Source organism: Periplaneta americana, chromosome 4 (genome assembly GCF_040183065.1).
Source record: "Periplaneta americana isolate PAMFEO1 chromosome 4, P.americana_PAMFEO1_priV1, whole genome shotgun sequence".
Taxonomy (NCBI): Eukaryota; Metazoa; Arthropoda; class Insecta; order Blattodea; family Blattidae; genus Periplaneta; species Periplaneta americana.
The window spans coordinates 198524179-198546551 of NC_091120.1; the positions used below are offsets into that span (position 1 = coordinate 198524179).

General features: G+C 35.5%; 1 protein-coding gene across 2 annotated transcripts in view; it reads right to left on the reverse strand.

The window, feature by feature from the left end:
* Nucleotides 1-399: 399 nt before the first annotated feature.
* The window catches only part of LOC138698566 (uncharacterized), a 41182-nt gene continuing 19208 nt past the window's right edge, over nucleotides 400-22373 (reverse strand). The window contains exons 4-5 of one of the 2 annotated variants that reach the window (XM_069824579.1): nucleotides 4832-20822; nucleotides 400-749 (exon numbers count right to left, since the gene is read on the reverse strand). In XM_069824579.1, coding sequence (XP_069680680.1) covers nucleotides 16428-20822 — 4395 coding nt within the window. In that variant the 3' untranslated portion in view covers nucleotides 400-749; nucleotides 4832-16427. Of the gene's footprint in view, nucleotides 766-4831; nucleotides 20823-22373 lie in introns of both variants that reach the window. The other variant, XM_069824578.1, reaches the window with a different exon arrangement.

Below are 22373 nucleotides of genomic sequence, written 5' to 3' on the forward strand. Positions count from 1 at the left end.
GTCTGTCATTTACCCATATGAAACCAGTTGTGTAGACCAATTTACCGACAGAGTCGTTACCCAGAGTGCACAATAGGAGGCTGGTCCACGTTACACCCGCAATGACAGGAGATGATGAAGATTTCTTGGGATGCCATATGGGACCTGGAGACCCTGGAAAAAACCCTGTGTTACCTAGACCATGGGCTTGTCAAACATAAGTCATAAATCAGGGATATGCTCAAGATCGAACCCAGGTCCACAGAATTATGAATCCAGAGCTCCACTGCCTTGTCCTTCTTCATGAGGTTCTTCATCTTCCTTCCTTGGAATAGTCTACGTCTTCTAAAGTAAAGGGATAAAATTGAGTCACATGAAATTCCAACTGAATATTTTTGTGAAAATTATAATTTATCAGAGTTTCATTTATAATAATAGTCTTTATTAAACGGAAATGTGTACAACTTCCAGCCAATTTTTATTTGTTCTGGAGGCCTGGCTTGCGACCTCACAGAGTGAGAGTTATTGTGCAGTATGGTGCAATGATGGTAATAATGATGAGGGAAAATGGGAGAACTCTGAGGAAAACCTCTCCCATCTGCTCTGCTGTCCACCACAAATTTCTTCATGATCCTGCTGAGGATTGAACCAGGGTCACCACGGTGGAAGTGGAACATAGAAGAAACTTTCCCTGTTGACATCCTCTCCAGTATTTTCTATTCTCCACTTCCTGGTCACTTTCAACCATGATTTCTTGAATGGATTGAAGACTGCAACAACAAGGGTCTGAAAAATAGCAGTTGCATATGGCAGTGCAATTAAAATAACACTAGTGGTTTGTGCAGCAAATGCTGCTGCAAACTAAGTTCATTAGACGTTCAAATAAAAATTTTTCAGATTTATTTTCAATGAGAATACTTGTCTTTTTGATAGTTATTTCCTTCCATAATAATGAAACATACTCCCTCTGAATGGATTTTTTTAGGCCAAATACTTTTTCTTGAACCTATCCAACTTCAGTTTTGAGTTTCAACGCGAAAACGCAAGTATCAATGCCAGGACGATAGCAGTAGCTATTTCAGGCCATTGTGGATTGTAGGCGAAAGTTAAAAAAATGTCAGGTTTGCTAAGCTTTCGAACAATAGCATTTTCGTATAGCTGCTCCATGTAGAACTTGAAATGTAGAGCGTAAAATCATTTTATCCTACTAAGAGATCTTGCTGAAATGATCTGGAGACTACAACATTTTCTAGGCCTCTTATTTTATCAGTAAGTAATACCTTTTGATCTTTCCTTAGGAACTGTAATTTTTGCGCTCTCTCGAGCCAATACTGAAGACAATGACACATATCAATATCTACACTACACCACCATTAAGTATATGAAAAAGACCCAACCCGACTGGGTTAATAAGTATAAAAATATTTGATTGTTAATAACAATATTATTACCTTACTTAAGTTTTGTAGTTATATATAGCAGCCACTCAGTAAATTATAGAAATGAAGATCTAAATTAAGATATTCTCTACATTTACTTACATAACCACAAAATATTTCACTTTCATGTCATCAATATAGCATCAATATTATGTACAATTAATGAAAAATAGATGCATCATGATATTAACTATAATAACATTTAATTTCTAATGGTAATAATGTCATCAAACCACCTCAAGTTTTGTAGATTTGAATATCCAATACACAGCTGTACTCAGAAAATTATAGGCCTACGCTGCAGAATCAGTTTTTAATAACAAATTGAATTGAGCTCTAAATATGTCAGCAATCCTGCAGATCATGGCCTTCGCATAATAGCCTATTGTTTATTGTAGTGTGTGTTTTGTTCTGAAATTCAATCAAGTCGGCTGTGATTCAATAAAATTAGTTCTCAAAACTGACAACAGACGGATTTTGGAAAATAGGAAAATTATATAGGAAAATTGAAATTTCACTGAAAACTACTACTTTTCCGAAAAACTTTGGGTTCCAAGCTTCAAAATGAGGAGTCATTTATTAAAATCCGTTCAGCCGTTTTCCCGTAATTTCCATTACCAGTTCAAATTATATATATAGATATCTTTCTTTGCACATGGTGAAGAATCGATAGAATGAAGAAAAATTCTCTCCAGCACCGGGACTCACACCTGGCTTTCCACCTTTCGTCTTTATCAACCAAGCCACAGCGGATTCAAGTTCTGATACCGAATTGAATCCCTCTCAATTTAAGTTCCACCTACTATGTTCCCCTTTGTTGGTCTACCCTTGTGTACCGTGTCACAGTATGTGTGACAGTAGAAGCATTGTCCAACCACAGGTACAGAGGTGCACTCATTACGAGTGACCAAATGGCCAGGGTTCGATGGAATATGACACCATCTTGAATCACAAAATGATTACGGTGTATAACTGGCTTCATTTATACACCGACGGATCCTTGATCTCCAGAGAACAAGGTGCCGGTGCAGGTGTTACGTGCTGTCTCTTCTCACTTTATAGATCTCTTGGATATGGAACAACAAGTTTTGATGGAGAAATCATTGCAATAAGTGAAAGTCTCAGGAATCTTCTATTTCACATCAATAAATTTAAGAATGCAGTTATATTGTCAGACTCCAAAGCAGCTATTCTATCAATAGTCTCTAAACACACACCTTCACCTCCAACAGCAGAAATAACTAAAATGCTCTCTCAATTAATATCACTCAATAAAAGAATTGTATTCCAATGGATACCATCCCATTGTGGAATCCTGGGAAACGAGAATGCAGATGCTTTAGCAAAGAAGGGCAGCACTGCTACTTACAGACCTGTTACTAAATCTACATATTACTCTGTGAAAAGATTTATTAAATCTACATAGGAGACTTCTACAAACAAAATTTGATAACACAATCTCAAGGGAAAAAATGGAACTCTCTGCATCATAATCCACAGTTAATTCCCGATTTACCACGAAAATCGTCTGTAGCTGCATTTAGATTGGCAACAGGCCATGATTGTTTGGCCAAACACCTACATAGAATTGGAATATATCAGTCCCCTAACTGCCTATTGTGCAACTCAAACCAAGAAATGGATTCGGAACACCTCAAAATCTGTGCTTCAGTGGCTGGCCATGATAATATCTTTGAAAAATATTGGAGTGCAAGAGGTCAAATGACTTTATTGTCAAACGCCTGGCATTAGAAAACAACAGCAACAAAATTATTACTTATGCTTTATCATATTACTATGATGAACCGAAGTACATATGGAGTTTCAGTACAGTAATTCTGCGTTTACATATGGTAAAGAATCGGAAGAATGGAGAAAAATTCTCTCTTGCACCGGGACTCGAACCCTGGTTTTCAGCTTTACGTGCTGGTGCTTTATCCACAAACCTTTTCTTTGCACAGTTTACTTACATATTTAGTATCATGGAATTTATGGCCATCCATAAAGAGCACGATCGTTTTTGTCATGTTTGGTATTGAATAAATACAGTGGCAATATATAACGGATTCGGCAGAAAGTAGCTACATATTTCATATTCAGTGGTGATTTCTTCATGTAGGAAGAGACGAAGTTCCTACACTATATATTTTGTACTTCTGTAATGGTCAGTATGACTACATAGTTTCAGTCTCTGCCAGTTTATAGCCACTGAAAGATTTGTCTGAGAGGTAGATTCGGCTAAGTAGTGACATTCTTTACCAATCTGTCGTTACTTTCGCCCCCCTGCTTCTGCTGTCTGAGGAAGCTCATGGCATTCACTACAATGTGGACGGTTCGATGCAGTGAAGGGGTAGGGGAGGGTATTGCACAATACTGTAAGGGCTGTAGGAAGTCAGAAACATTCCTCAAAACCCGAAGCGGGTGTGAGGTGTACTTCATGCATGATCAACACGTCTGCGCCAATAATAGCATGTTTAGAATCGGCAATATTATAAGTAGAAAATCCCCCAGGAACATTAGCTTGGTTAATTTTTATAATAGTGAATTTTATGTAGGCAGATTGACATTTCGTTGGTGGCATGTCATCTTCACATGTGGGTTCTTCTTCAGTATTGTATTTCTTATAGCGGGTAAAATTATTATAGTTCGACTGTGTTCACTGTTTTATTACATATTTATGTCACAGTTGTGAAAGCTTACGGGTACTTCAGTGTTAGGTAACAGTTGACAATGGCTAATGATTCGTCTGATTTTCAATATTTAGGCTACTTTTATTGTTGGTTAGCATGATTAAAATATGAAAACAAAATTGATGAACATGACAGACTGGAATAAAATACTACTGCAGAAATACCACGGCTCAGGATCGTCTCAACTTCAATGTCTATTGAAAAATCACTCTTCAAGGAACGGGCGCTTCCGTACAGGGGCAGTGGCATTTCTCTAAGGTTAGAGCTCAATTTAGGTGTGTGTGTATTAATCTAAAAAAATGTCATATAAACATGTGTCCTATTTTCAATATTTTCTAGCCCTAATTTTCGATTAGGAGACACACACCTAAATTGGGCTCCAACGTTAGAGGAAATGTCACTGCCCCTGAACGGAAGTGCGCCCAAAGAAAATTGTGCCTTATTTGGTGTAGCTTTTCTGCATAATTATACATTTACCACCTTTTCCTTGTTTTAACTACGTTTAGTGGACCTCTTATTTTCACTACAGTGATTCTTCAATTTGCTCGTGGTTAAATGTTCAACATAACTCTAAAATACAAATATTTTATTACATAAACTTTGCCTTTTACAAAATTCAGCCCTCGGTAAATCCTAACCTACATGTAGGCCTACACCCGGTAAGTACTCTTAAAAAAAGTTAAATTTATTGTATAAAAGAAATAATGAAAGAAATATACAAACCACAGAATACACGATAAATTATAAAGCGTTACAACAGATAAAGGTTCAATACAAACACCATATTACTATGTTTGTATCACGGAAGAAGTTTTTAATACTTCATTTGTTTACAGGATAGCCAACGTTATTACAATCTCAACAAAGGAAAGACGAATAAAACAGCCCGCTACATTCAAATAAGGTACCGTAACCAGAACGTGTAGAAATGTAATATTATTTCTATTCGTTCTGCCACAAACAAAATTCATTGCATCGGCCACTATTGGTTCAAACAAAAGTGAGACACCTGATATTAACAGTATTATGCTACAGTCTAGTATTACTTCAAAATATCACATTGACAATTCAAAGGTACGAATGAAGATGCGGCGAATTAGATATTAGGTGAGTACTAAAATGACAAGTATTATATATTTGTGTGTCAATGCTTTCTCTACCTGCAAAGACGATATTCATTGCATTTACGATACAGCCGGGAGCTTATAGCGGGAGGCAAGCCCCAGCTGTCCCCCCCTCCCAAGATACCTTCACCATGACTCTACTATATTATTCTTGAACCGTCAAAAACAAACATAATGTATAACGAAACATAGATAAAAGTATCAGAGGGCTACGAGGTGTAATAGTAGTTCAAAAGTGAACAGCTGGCGTCTTCTACCCAATCACCATAGCCCGTTCCAGTATTGTGCACTTAAGCCTAATTCTTTTATTCAAATATTCTCTTACATATTATCTTAGGCAATGTTTGATGGTTTGTATGATGCATAAGGTATCGAGGTTTCGTTTCATTAGAGTGACTTGATGTGTTGCCACAATCAAACTCCCGCCAGACTCTGGATAAGATGTCATTTATCACTGTGGCTGAGGCATCTTCAATTGTCGATCAGAGTTTCTTCTAATCTCGTGGTAGAGATAGCACATATACTTGATCCTTTACATAACCCAATTAGAAAAAATCGCATGGGGTTAAATCGGGGAATCATGGAGGTCATTTCATGAGGTGTCGATGTTTCTCACACGTTCTGTCCAACTTTATGGAAGTGAGCGATTGAGATAGTCAAGAACTTCACACTGATGGTGCAGGTAATCTTTAGAATCCTCATTTAAATTGTAGCATTAACCGTTTGCATTGAACAACATCTATCGAATTGCAGAATGCAAAATGATTTTTCTGCAACATTAAACGCCATTGTTATATTGTTCATGTAGACTAGGGAAACTACAATGAAAACAAAATAGAACCAAAAGGACTATTCTTATTAGGTATATCATCTGATTCATCATAATTTAACAGCTAGGCTGTGCGCTATTATAAATGATTGAAAGTGTGACTTATGGTACTTTGCAGAATATATTCTCCAAACTCTGATGCAAGTTTTCTTAAGTGACTTTCTTAGGAAGGTTCCGTTTTAAGCATGATTTCTTTATGTGCAGTTAATTAAATGAGATGAAATAATTGCTCTTTCAATTTAGTGCAAAATGAACAATTGTCATTGAAAATGTTTTAGCAACTGAATGCCAGTTGTAACAGATGTTATATGAGCCCACAGCGAATGCTACCCCATATTATTGGGTCTACTCAGTCTGAGCAAACAAAGGATTTTTTTCGGAATATGTATGATAAGAACTTTGTGTTAAATTTTAACATACCTTGTTAACATGTTTCGACCTATTTTGGGTCATCTTCAGAACTGGTCGTTGTTGGTCTTCGCGCCTCTTGTTTCCTGTGAGGGTGCGTTCGTAGTGTAGAGTCAAAGAGTGTATGTGTTAACGAAACATGTTAACAAGGTACGTTAAAATTTAACATAAGAAAGTTCTTATCGTACATATTCCGAAGTGATACAGTGTTAAAAGTTGTGTAATCAAGATGTATAAAGGATTTTTATTATAACGATTACTTCTTCTACTTTTGTGTTGATGGATGTACTCACAGAGCATGAGCATAAACAACAAAATGGTCGTAATTGGTGGAAAATCATGTTTGTAGTCTTAATTAGTCTAAGATTTCATAATAAGTAACGTGTTCAATATCAAAGTAAATAGATTCAAAGGATGAAAATGAACACAAAACACTAATACACATCCAACAGGAGGAGTTTTACTAATGTTGGATTTTAAACGCCAGCAAATAAGTGGGCAATACAAAAGCTTTATGCAAATATCACTTAAAGATTTTGATTATTTAATAACACTTATTGAACCAAAATTATTAGTGAATAGGTATGCCAATAAAATCTGAAGTTTCAGTTCAATATAATACTCAAGTTCTAAGACATTACAAGTAAAAAAAAAAAAAGTGATGAGAATATTACTTGAATATTTCCTATTAAGGGTACACTTACGTGAAATTTGAATTTTCTTAACCATTTGAGCTGGCTAATTCTTTGAAAATTTGTATGCACGCTGCATATAAATAACCTCTGTAAAAAGTTTCATCTCATTTGGTCCAAAAATGCATGAAATACTAAACTTCTTGTAACTTTGAATTGTATTTTGAAAAAACACTGGCGGCACTGCTACAAATTTCAAAATGTTTGTCTGAAATTCGCTCCACCCAAACTCTATAACTTGCTATTTATATTTTTCATACGATTCTTCAAGAATCGAGACAGAAATTTTAGATAGTCAAATATAGAAATCGATAAAAATTGTGATGTCTAGCAGAAAAAAAAATACATTTCCTCCAAAAACCTTGAGGTTTAAGCAAACTTTGTTAAGCACATCTTTATGGAGACCTACAAAAAAATCATGCACATAATACAAACATTAAGAGAAGTGGCATTTCGAGTAAAGCAATATGTACATAAGAAAAATGCAAATGGACAAAATTGAGTTATAAAGTTTAAAGGGCCACCCAGAGCGTTCAACAGTTCTTTTAGAAATGGCAGCCAAAAAAGCTGATTGAAGAGACCTATTTGCATGGAAATTTGTTGAGCAGTTCCGTGAACCATATACAATTTCTTAATGTTAAAAACGAAAAATAGAATTTTTTCAATAAAATTGACAACATATTTTCATCTCTGTGTCTCCTTAAATCTTTGATAATCACCAAATATATCTCTGACATACCGTATTCATGGAGACAGCGTATTTTTATATTCTGAGAGATTGTTTACAAATAAGTTTCTGTCTTACATTTGTTCGCTATGTGAGCCAAAGGCGAGTGCCTTCGTATTCGAGAGAAAAACTGACAGTTGAAGGATCAGTCCGAACCATTAGCAAACATTAGGACCTACACATAATAGTTCCAGTAACGTCCAAATTTCTCTTATATTACCAGTACACATTATGTTAGACGTTAACATTACTAGTGTCTGTACATGGTCTAACTTCTTATAAATACAGAATTGGGTTTATGGTGGCAGGAAATAATTAAATTTCAAACGATTTTATTACTGCAGGTAACAGGGCTGGGCAGTATTTGAAATACATTTGTATTTTGTATTTTGTATTTTGTAATTTGTAAGGATTTTCGAAAGTATTTTGTATTTAAATACATAAAATTGATGTATTTTGTATTTCAAATACTGTACTTAAAATACTTTTTTCTTCTTCTTGTTCTTCAAGTTTTGGATTTGGATTTGAAGAATGAACTTTTGTCTTATTTGCCTGCCCATTTCAGATATGCTAGCCATACACTTAGTTTTCTTGCCACAACTGATTTCCTTAATGCTATAAAGAAATCTCCAACAGCATCAAGGATCCTCACCCAACACTTGCTAAATGTTCAGCATTATGGAATGCGTCTAGGAGACCCAAATTCTCAGAAATTATATCAGATGTCTTGAAATATTCATTAAAGTTTCCTTGCCCAACTCAGTGGAATTCTCTTTATGACTCAATCTCTCAAATATTGCAATTCAAACATAATATAAACAGTATATGTGAAAAACTGGGATTGCCAACCTTCAAAGATGTTTCATTACCTTGAAGAATATTGTGCAGTTCTAAAACCCATAGTCGTAACCCTTGATTTAATGCAAAATGAGAAGACCTGCTATTACGGTCAACTTTTGTCCACATTAATTTCCCCTCAAAACAGATTAAATATTCTGTTATTTAGCAATCTACGCCATGTATTCCAAGTAACTCCAATCCTAATAAGTTTGCTTTCATCAAGATTTAAAGCGATGTTTGATCTGACCCCAGAAGCGAATTGAGCTATTTTGGCAGCTTGCTTCCACCCATCATTTAAGATGAGATGGCTACCTGACACTGCCTCACCAAATGATAAGAGAATATGTGCGTGAAATCAGCCGAGCAGTCTTCCTTAAGCTACGTTACGCGGTCGAACATCCATACCAGCGTCGTGGTACTACCACTGAAGATGGAGGAGCATTCCTCCGAAACATGTCTGGTTTTTAACCGATTTTATTAATTTTATTTATTCATTAAGAAGTGTTCATATAACTGTATTAAATTATTTCTATTGTATATAACTATCCTACTCATGAACACTGTTGCATCTGACCTAACTTATGCAAGTTAATCAAGTACAACAGACTTTGAAAAGCAAAAAGAAAAGAACTTACTTACTGTGGTGTATGAGCTCATACAATTCTTCAATGGCAAAGGAACAACCCTGTGCACTCTAGAGAATTACCCAACAGTGAAACACGCTTTATAAAGTACAATACAAGTTTGTGTTCCTCTGCGCCTGTAGAAAGACTGTTCTGTTTTACAGGATTTATTCATTCACCAGCAAGGGGATCCTTATCTGATAAACTTCTTGAGAAACTGTTTTTTTTTTTTCAAAGGGAGCAGTAATTATTCATATACAGCATAATTTCATTGCTGACTGGGAAAAGAAGAATGTTCAGTTACAGTGTTTATATAAAACTTCAAGATAAAAATACTTTTAATGTTAATACAATATTTTAGATTTTCAGCAATATTCTTATTTCTTTAGACCTACATATTGTATCGAGTATTTGAAATAGAAATGTATTTTGAGTATTTGAAATACAAATGTATTTTGCTTAATTTTTTAAAAGTATTTTGTATTTGTATTTCAAATACAATTTTTTGGAGTATTTTGTATTTGTATTTGAAATACTTGGATGTCAGTATTTTGCCCAGCCCTGGCAGGTAACAACATGAAACTCTCAGTATTACTATTAGGATTTGTTTATACCTCTAAAATTCCTATTGATTAACGGTTGAGATTTTTCTGGATTTGGCTTCATTGGAAATTCCAGCATTAAAGCCAATTTTTATACATCTTGATTACAAATTTAACACAAGAAAGTTCTTATCATACATATTCCAATTTTTATATTCAAATCTTAATAAAATTGTGAAATTCTGGACACGACCTAAATGTGGATCTAAAACTTAAGAAACTATCTAAATATTCACCTAAACTAAAGGAAATAGGACATTAAAAGAAATAACAAATTAATAATACCAGAACAAAGAATCTATATTACACAGTGTTTCTTATGTTCGTGTTAACACTTGTTTAAAGTTTTAAGTTTAAACTGCATTATATGTTTTTGAAATGGGGCTAAAATAGTACTTATAAAAATAAATTAACAAATGTCTCTGACTCAAAATCCGAGCACTCAGCATCACAATCCATCAGAGTTCAGAATCTAGTCTAAGTGCAGCACCCATACATCACTGTCTGAGGATGGTGTGATGAAGGACCGAAACAGCTGTAAGCCACACAGACTTACATAATTAACACGAGTAAGTCCGCTAGTTAATCAATTACTTATATTCAAGTGTCAAAAGTAGTGTACGCAAGATTCAAAATGGATATTCATTATAGTTTGGCAACTAGCGTCTCATGTCTCATATAAGTATATCACAATCCATCGCAGTTTGCAAACTAGTCTCTATGTGAAGCACCCATATCCATTATAGTTTGGCAACTAGCGTCTCATGTCTCATATAAGTATATCACAATCCATCGCAGTTTGCAAACTAGTCTCTATGTGAAGCACCCATATCCATTATAGTTTGGCAACTAGCGTCTCATGTCTCATATAAGTATATCACAATCCATCGCAGTTTGCAAACTAGTCTCTATGTGAAGCACCCATATCCATTATAGTTTGGCAACTAGCGTCTCATGTCTCATATAAGTATATCACAATCCATCGCAGTTTGCAAACTAGTCTCTATGTGAAGCACCCATATCCATTATAGTTTGGCAACTAGCGTCTCATGTCTCATATAAGTATATCACAATCCATCGCAGTTTGCAAACTAGTCTCTATGTGAAGCACCCATATCCATTATAGTTTGGCAACTAGCGTCTCATGTCTCATATAAGTATATCACAATCCATCGCAGTTTGCAAACTAGTCTCTATGTGAAGCACCCATATCCATTATAGTTTGGCAACTAGCGTCTCATGTCTCATATAAGTATATCACAATCCATCGCAGTTTGCAAACTAGTCTCTATGTGAAGCACCCATATCCATTATAGTTTGGCAACTAGCGTCTCATGTCTCATATAAGTATATCACAATCCATCGCAGTTTGCAAACTAGTCTCTATGTGAAGCACCCATATCCATTATAGTTTGGCAACTAGCGTCTCATGTCTCATATAAGTATATCACAATCCATCACAGTTTGCAAACTAGTCTCTATGTGAAGCACCCATATCCATTATAGTTTGGCAACTAGCGTCTCATGTCTCATATAAGTATATCACAATCCATCGCAGTTTGCAAACTAGTCTCTATGTGAAGCACCCATATCCATTATAGTTTGGCAACTAGCGTCTCATGTCTCATATAAGTATATCACAATCCATCACAGTTTGCAAACTAGTCTCTATGTGAAGCACCCATATCCATTATAGTTTGGCAACTAGCGTCTCATGTCTCATATAAGTATATCACAATCCATCGCAGTTTACAAACTAGTCTCTATATGCAGCACCCACATAATTATATCACAATCCATCAGTGTGGAGATTATCTCTATGGGCAGGATACACATACCTGTATCACAATCCATTACAGTTTGGCACCTAGTCTCAATGAATGCATACAAATAAAAAGAAATAAATGACAGTTTGGAATAAAAAAAATAAGATCACTACCTAAAAATAATCAAAATAATACTGATGAAGACGTCAATACTTGTTAAATTAACAACACTGTGTTAACTAATAGAAACTTAAAAAGGTAAGGTACTTTACCTTTGACTTGTTTCGACATGGTTCCTCATGTGGAAAGTGGAACAACGAGCAAAGCAAAACCTCACTAGAATGTTTGACAATGGTGAAAAACCACGCCGAAACTAGTCACGAAGATTAAAGTACTGGTATCTTACTATATTTCTATTAGTTAACACAATGCAGTATAAAAATTTATTAATTCGAAAAGTTATGGCATTATTATTAATGATACATAAATGCTAAAAGTGTGTGAATCAAGAATGAACAGAATAATATACCGGTATTCATGAATAAAATATACTTACTAGCATACAGCCAAAAAAATTAAAACAAAACCTAGACTATGTGCAGCACCAGGGCCATCTCAACAGCATTACAGGCCCTGCCTACACAAACACTCACAGGAATAAAAATGTAAATTATACATAATATAAACTTATGTTCATTAGTAGGCCTATCTCCTAGAAAATTAGTGCTTTTACATTAAAAATAACATGATGTACAGTAAAGATTAATCATTGCAAAGGTTTGGACAATATAACATGAACCTTGAACTTGAAGAACATAAAAATATTTAATTGATGAACTAGTGGACTTACTCGTGTTAAATATGAAATATCTGTCCGGCTTACAGCTGTTTCAGTGCTTCACGCACCATCATCAGAGCCTACTAGATCGCGGCGTCATCTCGAACTTCTCTGCCTGTTAGGAGGGTGTGTTTTATTGTTGGAAGGTGTTGAATTGTAGAGTCGAATAGTGTGTGTGTGTACTGAAATTGATCTGTGTGTTGAGGATTTGATCGGGGTGTGTTTTAGTGTGTTTGTATATTTCATATTGTTCCAGTGTGTTGAGTTTTTGGTTCTTGGGTTGTGTGTGTAGGATTTCCATGTCCGTATTTATGTTATTGTATGTATGGTTAGTATTGGTTATGTGATCGGCGTATGTAGATGTATTGTGTCCTCTGGTTATAGCTTTAATGTGTTCTTTGTAGCGTGTTTGGAATGATCTGCCTGTCTGTCCTATGTAGAACTTGTCGCAACTATTACATTTGAGTTTGTGTACACCTGTGTGGTTGTATTTATTTGTTTGTGTTTTTTGTGTGTTGAGATGTCTTTGTAGTGTGTTTTCTGTTCTGTATGTTATGTTGTATTTCTGTTTCCTGAATGAAGATGCGACCTTATGTGTGCTTTTGTTTTCATATGTTAGTGTGATATATGTCTTGTGTTTGTGTTGTGTTTTGTGTATTTTTGTGTTTGTTAAGTTTTTGTTTTGTCGTCCTTATGATATTGTCTATTATATTTGATGTGTATCCGTATATGGACATGGAAATCCTACACACACAACCCAAGAACCAAAAACTCAACACACTGGAACAATATGAAATATACAAACACACTAAAACACACCCCGATCAAATCCTCAACACACAGATCAATTTCAGTACACACACACTATTCGACTCCACAATTCAACACCTTCCAACAATAAAACACACCCTCCTAACAGGCAGAGAAGTTCGAGATGACGCCGCGATCTAGTAGGCTCTGATGATGGTGCGTGAAGCACTGAAACAGCTGTATGCCGGACAGATATTTCATATTTAACACGAGTAAGTCCACTAGTTCATCTATTAATTATATTCAAGTGTTAAAAGTGGTGTACGCAAGATTCAAAATGGAGATAAAAATAGTACTTTGTTGGTAAATCGTAATGACAGGGATAACACAGGTGTACATTATGAAATTACTATAAATCATCTTATTGATTAAGTGTTGAACACAAACATTTGCGAAATTTATTTGCAGAGAATCCCTTTATAACTGGTTTGAAGTCCATATTCTTCAGGATGTCAGCCATGACAACTCTCCGCTACAAGTCGTAATTTTTCTCTTTCTCACGAGTTACCAGGAGATTTGAATGTTGAGGCAGGTGGTTGGTAAATTAGGGTTAAATTCTAGTCTGTACATAGATTAGCATGGGCCCCCGGGCAACTGTCCACCGTGCCCATGCAATAAGACGGCACTGTGCAGCACTCAAGTATCACAATCCATCGCTGGAAACTAGTCTCTATGTGCAGAACTACATGTGTTACTCACAATCCATTATTCTTTGAAAACTACTCTCTATGTGCAGCACCTACATATCACAATCCAGTACTCTTTTGAAATTACTTTCTATATGCAGAACTCACATATTACAATCCATTATAGATTGGCAACTAGTCTCACAGTTTGGCAACTGGTCTCTATGTGCAGCAATCAAATATCACAATCCATCACTGTTTGAAATCTAGACTCTATGTGCAGAACCAACATTCACAATCCATCACAGTTTTGCATCTATTCTCTATGCGCAGCAATCAAATAACACAATCCATCACAGTTTGGAAACCTCTACGTGCAGCAACCAAATACTGATATCACAATCCATCACATTCATTTATCACACTCCATTATAGCTTGGCAACTCTATGTACAGCACCCATATAATTATATCACAATCCATCACTACCAGTATTTGGAAGTTAGTCTCTATGTGCAGAATTCACATATCACAATATTTCTTACTATGTTATATAAAACATTAACCAAAAGTTACACAATGTTCACATTTTTGCTAGGACTTCATCTTCCTGTCGTGGTCAGTTGTGATTTCTTTCGTTGCTTCCTTGTGTGAGATAACCAAGTTTTATAATACTGATATAATCATAGATTTTTCTGACAATTTTCTCTTTGATAAATAAATTTTTTAGGTTACTGGTATTGATTTTGCAAATTCCTACAGTAGCACTGATATAATTATAAATCTTCCTTAAAATTTTCCTCTTATTAAACAATTTGTTCGCTTATTGGTTTTGGCAAATTTTATACATAAACTGATATAATAAAATATAAATGTTTTTGAAAATTTTACCTTGTTTAGGATTTTTTTTTTTTTTTTTTTTTTTTTTTAGGTTATTAATTTTGCCATGTTTTATAATTGTACTGATGTAAACATTTCTAAAATTTTACCCCTCTTAAGTTCCCGAAGAGACTAAGTATATGATTATGTCTCGTGATCAGAATATTGTACGAAATGGAACTATAAAAGTTGGAGATTTATCCTTCGAAGAGGTGGAAAAATTCAAATATCTTGGAGCAACAGTAACAAATGTAAATGACACTAGGAAGGAAATTAAACGCAGAATAAATATGGGAAATGCCTGTCATTTTTCGGTTGAGAAGCTTTTATCATCCAGTCTGCTGTCAAAAAATCTGAAAATTAGAATTTATAAAAAAGTTATATTACCGGTTGTTCTTTATGGTTGTGACACTTGGACTCTCACTTTGAGAGAGGAATAGAGATTGAGGGTTTTTTGAGAATAAGGTTCTTAGGAAAATATTTGGGGCTAAGAGGGATGAAGTTACAGGAGAATGGAGAAAGTTACACAACACAGAACTGCAGGCATTGTATTCTTCACCTGACATAATTAGGAACATTAAATCCAGACGTTTGAGATGGGCAGGGCATGTAGCGCACATGGGCGAATCCAGAAATGTATATAAAGTGTTAATTGAGAGGCCGGAGGGAAAAAGACCTTTAGGGAGGTCGAGATGTAGATGGGAAGATAATATTAAAATGGATTTGAGGGAGGTGGGATATGATGATAGAGAATGGGTTGATCTTGCTCAGGATAGGGACCAATGGCGGGCTTATGTGAGGGCGGCATTGAACCTCCGGGTTCCTTAAAAGTCAGTAAGTAAGTAAGTAAGTTTCTCTCAAATAGTAAATATTAAGTTGAAGTTTATCATAATATCCGACAGAAACATTATATTTAAAAGACCATAATATGCTCTTACAAACAACAAAAATTTATAAATGGATAAAATTCCAGCTAATATTTTTTCAAATCAATTTTTAGAGGGAGTGAGGAAAGCGAGGACAGTGGAAATGTACTGTACTTGTAGTTACTGCATCGCCTAGAGCCTAGAGCAAGCGAGAAAAAAACTTTTTTTTCTCTCTTTCTCTCTCTTGTACGGAGGAGGAACCCGAAAGCTTACACTGCAGTCTGATGCTTATTGTGTCTACCACTCCTATTCTGTGAATGATTGGGTAGCCGAATGGCTACAAATACAGCATACTATAACGAAGATAATGATGATAATGTGAATTAATGATGGCGAAATGAGTCTGAGGTCCAAAGCCGAAAGTTACCCAGCAATTCTGCTTCAGTTGATTCAGGGAAAACCCCCAGAAAAAATCTCAACCAGGTAACTTGTCTCAACCAGGATTTGAACCCGGACCCATTCGATTCACGGTCAGATGTGCTGACTGTTACTCCACAGCCGTGGAGAGAACTTCAGTGAGAATTTTAGGCTACTATAACATAGAAAACTTTACTTTAACAATCCTGACTCTGAAGAAGTCCTGTGGCCATCTTCAAGACTGGAAGAGGGGTATAATTAGAAATCACCAAATTAAGAGTTCAGTTTCGCACCATGGCTCTTTAATACATTCTTCAGTCTCTCCATCCTTTCTGCAATTTTCAATGGTGTTTTTCCATACGTGTCCACTGCATTTGTATCCGCACCATGCTTGCACAACAATTCCACAATCTCTGCATTTTCTGCCTTAACAGCAAACAACAGTGGAGTGCCGAAATCACTCAGTCTCACTTTATCACACCAAGAGTATTCATTAACATCAAACGCTTGTGTATTCAAGAGGAATTCCAGCACTTCAAGATTGCCTAGTGATACGGACATATGTAAAGGATAAAAGTGTTCAATTCTGTTGGATTGTTTAATATCGGTACTGTTCCACAAGAATTTAATGACTTCCAAATGTCCCCCTCTGACTGCATACATGAAAGCATCTTGATTGTGGGAGTCACACAGACTGGTGTCTGCACCTTGATTCACTAAATATTTAACGACGTCAAAATGCCCTCTTCTTGCTGCATACATGAGTGGAGTTACCTTGTGCAATTCTCCAAATCGTGAAGCACTCCACAACGAGATTTTCCATATCATCTTATTGTCAAAATCTTCAATCGATCCCATTGACATGCCCTGATTTAAATATGTTCCTCGAATATTTTCTCCTACTAACACTGATCTTTCATCGTCTGTTAATTTCTCAGTATTCACATTTTTCACTGGGTTCTGTTTAGCTGGTATGTTTTTACTTGAAGTGGCGTCCAATGAATTATTATTCATCTCAACAAAAGGTGACGATTTCTGATCTAATGACGTAGGTTCAGAAGTAGCTTTCAATAACTCAGCATTCTTTCCATGCACGTGTGACGTTTTCTGATTAGATAACAAAGTTCCAGAACTTGCTTTGGATAAACCAAGCTTCTTGTCAGGCATCTGTGAAATTTTCTGATCTGAAGACACTGTTTGAGAATTTCCAACATTCTCTGGATGTGATGACAGTTCTTTTTGTGATTTTCGACTAGCATCCACTTCATGTCGTTCTGATTGTTTATTAAGACGGCATATTTCAGAATATTCTATCAGTTTAGTCTGTTCATTAATATCTGCACCATGATCCAGGAGAAATTTAACCAATTCTAAACGTCCATGTTCTGCAGCTTGGTGTAGCGTGGTAATTAAGATGTTTATTTCCTCCCTTGATGATGGAAATGCGAGATCTGAACGCCCTACATCAACTTTTGGCGAGTCTACAAACTTGACCAGATGTAACAGGCTCTCTCGAGAACAGCAATTCAAGATATGCCACATGTTGCTCAGTTTTACAGATATAAGATCAGAGCATCTTATTCCTTTCCCTAGGAGTAAGTCAATGCACGACCAAGCTCCAATTTGATCAGCTAAGCGGATGGGACTCCAGGAAAGTACTTCATCCTTACTATTTAACTCTAAAGTACTGGTACGCTGTGCTAGAATTGAAGTTATCTGATGCTCCACAGTATCAGTAACATAAACATAATTGCCACTGAGATGCCATGGATCAAAACGATAATATTCATAACCAATGTCATTATGAATATCAAGATGTGCCATGACTGCCAGATGCAAAGCAGTCCGGCCACCAATATCCCTTGTGTTAACATCACATGACCCAGTCACTAGAGCCTCTACTGATCTCTTATTTCCATTCAAAACTGCACGGTGCAATGGAAAATCTCGGGCTAACATTTGATTAAAGAACTGTCTGATAACCTTGAAAGTTGGTCTTAAGATATGTTTTCTTATGAATTCTTTTTCATCTTGGAAATTCTGTGAAAACCACATTGCTGCAAAATACTCTGCAAAGGTTCTGTGCAAGAATGTAGGTTTGTCATTTATAACATCGAACACAATGTCTGTTCTTTCATGACCTGACTTCAGTTTCTCTAAAAATTTTTTAGCTTTCTCAGTCACGGATACCGAGTTCTTTAGTGACTTCATTTGGTTCTCATCTAGTAATGAGTATACAGCGCAGTACATATGATTTTCTTCCAACTCTTTTTTTTGCATAACGAAATTCCTCTCTACACTAGGTTTTGAAATGTCCACACTGTTCTTGAGACAATACAATTCCCACTTCTTTTCAATCATCTTTTCGTACAGCTGTAACAGATCCAATTTGTCAGGAAGATTAAGATCGCCATCATCACAGAATTTTTCCCCTTCAGCCTTGAAAACTTCTGCCAAAATCTTTATCTGTAAAGGAATTGCAGTGAATTCCTTGTGATAATTACTGACAGAATCAGATGTAACTTGCAACAGTTGCTCGATGAAAGTATCCAGTTTGTGTTTTCCACCACTCTTATCTTTCCAGAATTTCAACATAAAGTTCTTTTGATCTTTTTCTGTAAATGGCATCAATTCAAATGCAACAGTAGGCAAATCTTTTTCCAACTTGTTTTGCATTACTGGACGGGATGTTACAAAAATCTTCTCTACTTTTGTATCATTGAGTTCGTTTACGATTGCTATCACTTTGTCTCCATAATTTGGGCATACTTCATCATAGCCGTCCAGCATGACCACCACTTTCCCTTCATTTTTCACTCTGTGTTCAAACAAACGCCTTTCGAATTCAGTGTCGATTTTGCTTCCTGTCTCCAGCAGATCTAAAGCCAAACTAGACTTATTAGTAGACAGTACATTACTTTCATCATTGAGATTGATTCTCGCAATCCATGTAGTTGGAGTGGCAAATTTCCATTTCGATGCAAAATGAGTGAGTTGAGTTGATTTACCCATTCCAGGATCCCCAGAAATTAGGATCACTTTATCAGAAAGGGCCATTATTTGCTTTATGTCGCTGTAGATTTTTCCTTCTGCACTGTGATTTCCTGCTGTGTTAACGGGATGTTTTCGTGATAATTTGCGTGAAATGAAATATTCATCCTCTTCAGGGAGTTTCTCTCCTATTTCTAAGCCTAAAAGCAATTTTCGCAAAATATCAGCAGTCACGAATTTTTCGATAGCACTCTTGTCAGCCAAATCCTTCAAATACACCGAATGACCTTGGAAGGTAACATTGCAGTCCAGTATTCTGTCAAATGATTCTTGATCTAACTGACTCAAGGAGAATGTGTCAATATATGTTTCCAATGTAGTGAGCTCTTTGAGTTTTCCTACCATAGTATCTTCAGAGTTAGTGATAAGAATTACTGACTTCTGTGATTGCTCGTTGAGGAAACCAACAAGATCTTTGACAACTGTGTCACTGTCTGTTCCACCATCGATAATGAGCACGTAATCTGTGGATTGTTCCCAAAGAGTTAAAACTTGTGATATACATGAATGTAATGTATCTCCACTAACCAAGAAATTCTTTTCAAAACTCTGACTTGCCTTCACGCAACTGAAAATGTTACACTTTTCATTATCAATGTGTATTATTCTGCAGTTGGATGGCAAACTCTTTTTCAGAGAATTTATTTCTTCTCCACTAAATCTGACGTTCAACTCTGAAAATTCCTTTGCCTTTTGATTCGAAACGTCAGCAACACAATCCTTTACTATTTCCTGCCAGAATTTGCTTTCCTTTCTGAGATAACGTTTGGCACTTTTCCACCAAGCCTGCACGTCTGCAATGCATCGGATATATGAAGAATCTGTACCACACGCGGTTTTAATTTCCTCTTTTATTAGGGGATCAAGTTCACTCTCCCTCTTTTGCCCCGTGAAGATCCATAGGCGTGATAAGAAGTCCTTGTAATCAGATAAATCAAGTTTCTCAAGTTCTGACAGTATCTTATTGAGATCCTCATTTTTGGGCACATTTTTTGCATCTTTGTTCCATATTTTTTTTACAATGGAAAGAATAGTCTCTTCGGTACATGTGGTACTTCCATTAACTACATCCTTTAGAAGTTTCTTGTAGCGTGATAAACTTGAAAAATATTCATGGATATCTGGGAATTGTTGTTCACTGAAACAGTGTACACTTCCTCCAGTATCTATAAGCCCTTGCCAGTCATCATTGTTGTTGAGATAATCACTCTTTTTCGACTTAAATACAGCATTTGTATATATTACAAAAAGATAATTTTTAAAGTCGCCACAATATTTCAAGTCTTTATTTTTTTCAGCCCAATTCTTTTTCATATCACAGAAGCATTTGTAGTATTTCAGCAACCCGAAATCTCCGTTCAGAAGGGTGAGTTGTGAATCATAGATAGCAGCATTCTTTTTATGTTTCAGCTGTAAGAAAATTGTCTTGTTTTTAAGTCTCAAAATTATGTCATCGAAACAACCTGCTGCTTTCAAATTAGAACCGACAGAAAAGTTTTGTCTGCTGTTGATTGTTCGAAGGAACAACAGGGCTATCATTTTCACTTCAAATAACTGTCCACTCATATCAGCTCCTTCATTTCTTCTTTCGTAGTTCACCTCTTTGGATGAAGTAGCCTAGAAAAGAGAACATAGTACGTAGCATGAAAAAAATCGATACATATGAGACGTGTTCTCTTGATTTAAGTGCACTTTGTCCAAGATTTTTGGTCCAATCTTATATTTATCAAATATCAATATCAATACAATAACAGTTCCTTTTATCTTCAACACACACACCAATAAAATAATAATAATAATAATAATAATAATAATAATAATAATAATAACAGTCATGTATACTAATAATAAATCTGTAACCAAATTTTTCTGGTAATTTTCGATTTTCCAAAAATAATTGGTGTTAACATGTATAATTAACCATCCTGAAACCGAAAATCGCTTTTTTGAAATTTTTGTATATCTGTCTGTCTGTCTAGATGTTTGTTACCTTTTCACGCGATAATGGCTGAACCGATTTATATGACAATTGAAATATAAATTAAGTTCGTTGTAACTTAGATTTTAGGCTATATGGCATTCAAAATACTTGTTATAAGGGGGCTTGAATTAAATAAATCGAAATATCTTCCTTATTATTAATTTTTGTGAAAAATGTTGCATGACAAAAGTTTCTTTAAAAATGATTTCCAATACGTTTCATTCCAAGCAAAATTTTAATGGGACCAAATTGCACCAAAAGCGGATGTTCTCTGAACCAAATGATCATATTTTAATCATTTGCATGTAATAACAATTAAGAAATATGTTAAAGGAATTATCATTGCACTAAATGAGTGGTCTCTGGACCAAAATGATCGCATTTTAATTATTTAAATACAATTTAAATTAAGTGACATATTAAACGATTTATCCTTCTATCAAACACGAATGTTCCCTGGTCCAAATGTCCTACTTTAATTATGTAATTGCTTTATATTTATTTCTAACAAGAACAGCGGAGCGCACGGGTACAGCTAGTACCTAAATATAATTAAATTATAAATTCGATCATGATTCTAATTATAACTTCAATTTAACTGTGTCCGTAAGAAATCGTTTAGCCTGTTCTTGAAAGTAGTTGTCTGGCAACCCCTAATCTTCTGAGGTAGAGAATTCTATTCATGGAGGGCTGAGACAGTAAAAGAGGATGAATAGTGGGATGTTCTATGGGGAGGAATTGCTATGATTTGACTCTCCTGTGACCTGGTGTTTAGATTGTGATTAGAGGGTAAGTAGTTAAATCGAGAACGTAGGTAATTTGGAGTAGAATTGTGGCAAACTCGAAATAGAAGAGTCAGCGAATAAGGTGTTGTACGGTTATTGACGATATTTTCTATAAAATAAGTAGGTAAATTTTTGTCAATTCGGAAATTCTTTGAAACGACCTCTGTGCCACTGTTACTGAATTTGTTTTCGCAAGCTGCAGAAACCAAACTATTTATACTGTGGAATTGCCACTTTTTAACAATGTCCATTATGGCAACAGAAATAATACGTTTTCCGAAACTTACAACTTGAAACTTTTAGAGTTTAATATATCAAATCGTCACGTGAATGCAAGAACTAGGTAACTCGAAATTTGCGTTTTTTAGTTATCTCTCTTATAGCATAGCAAAAATCGCACAT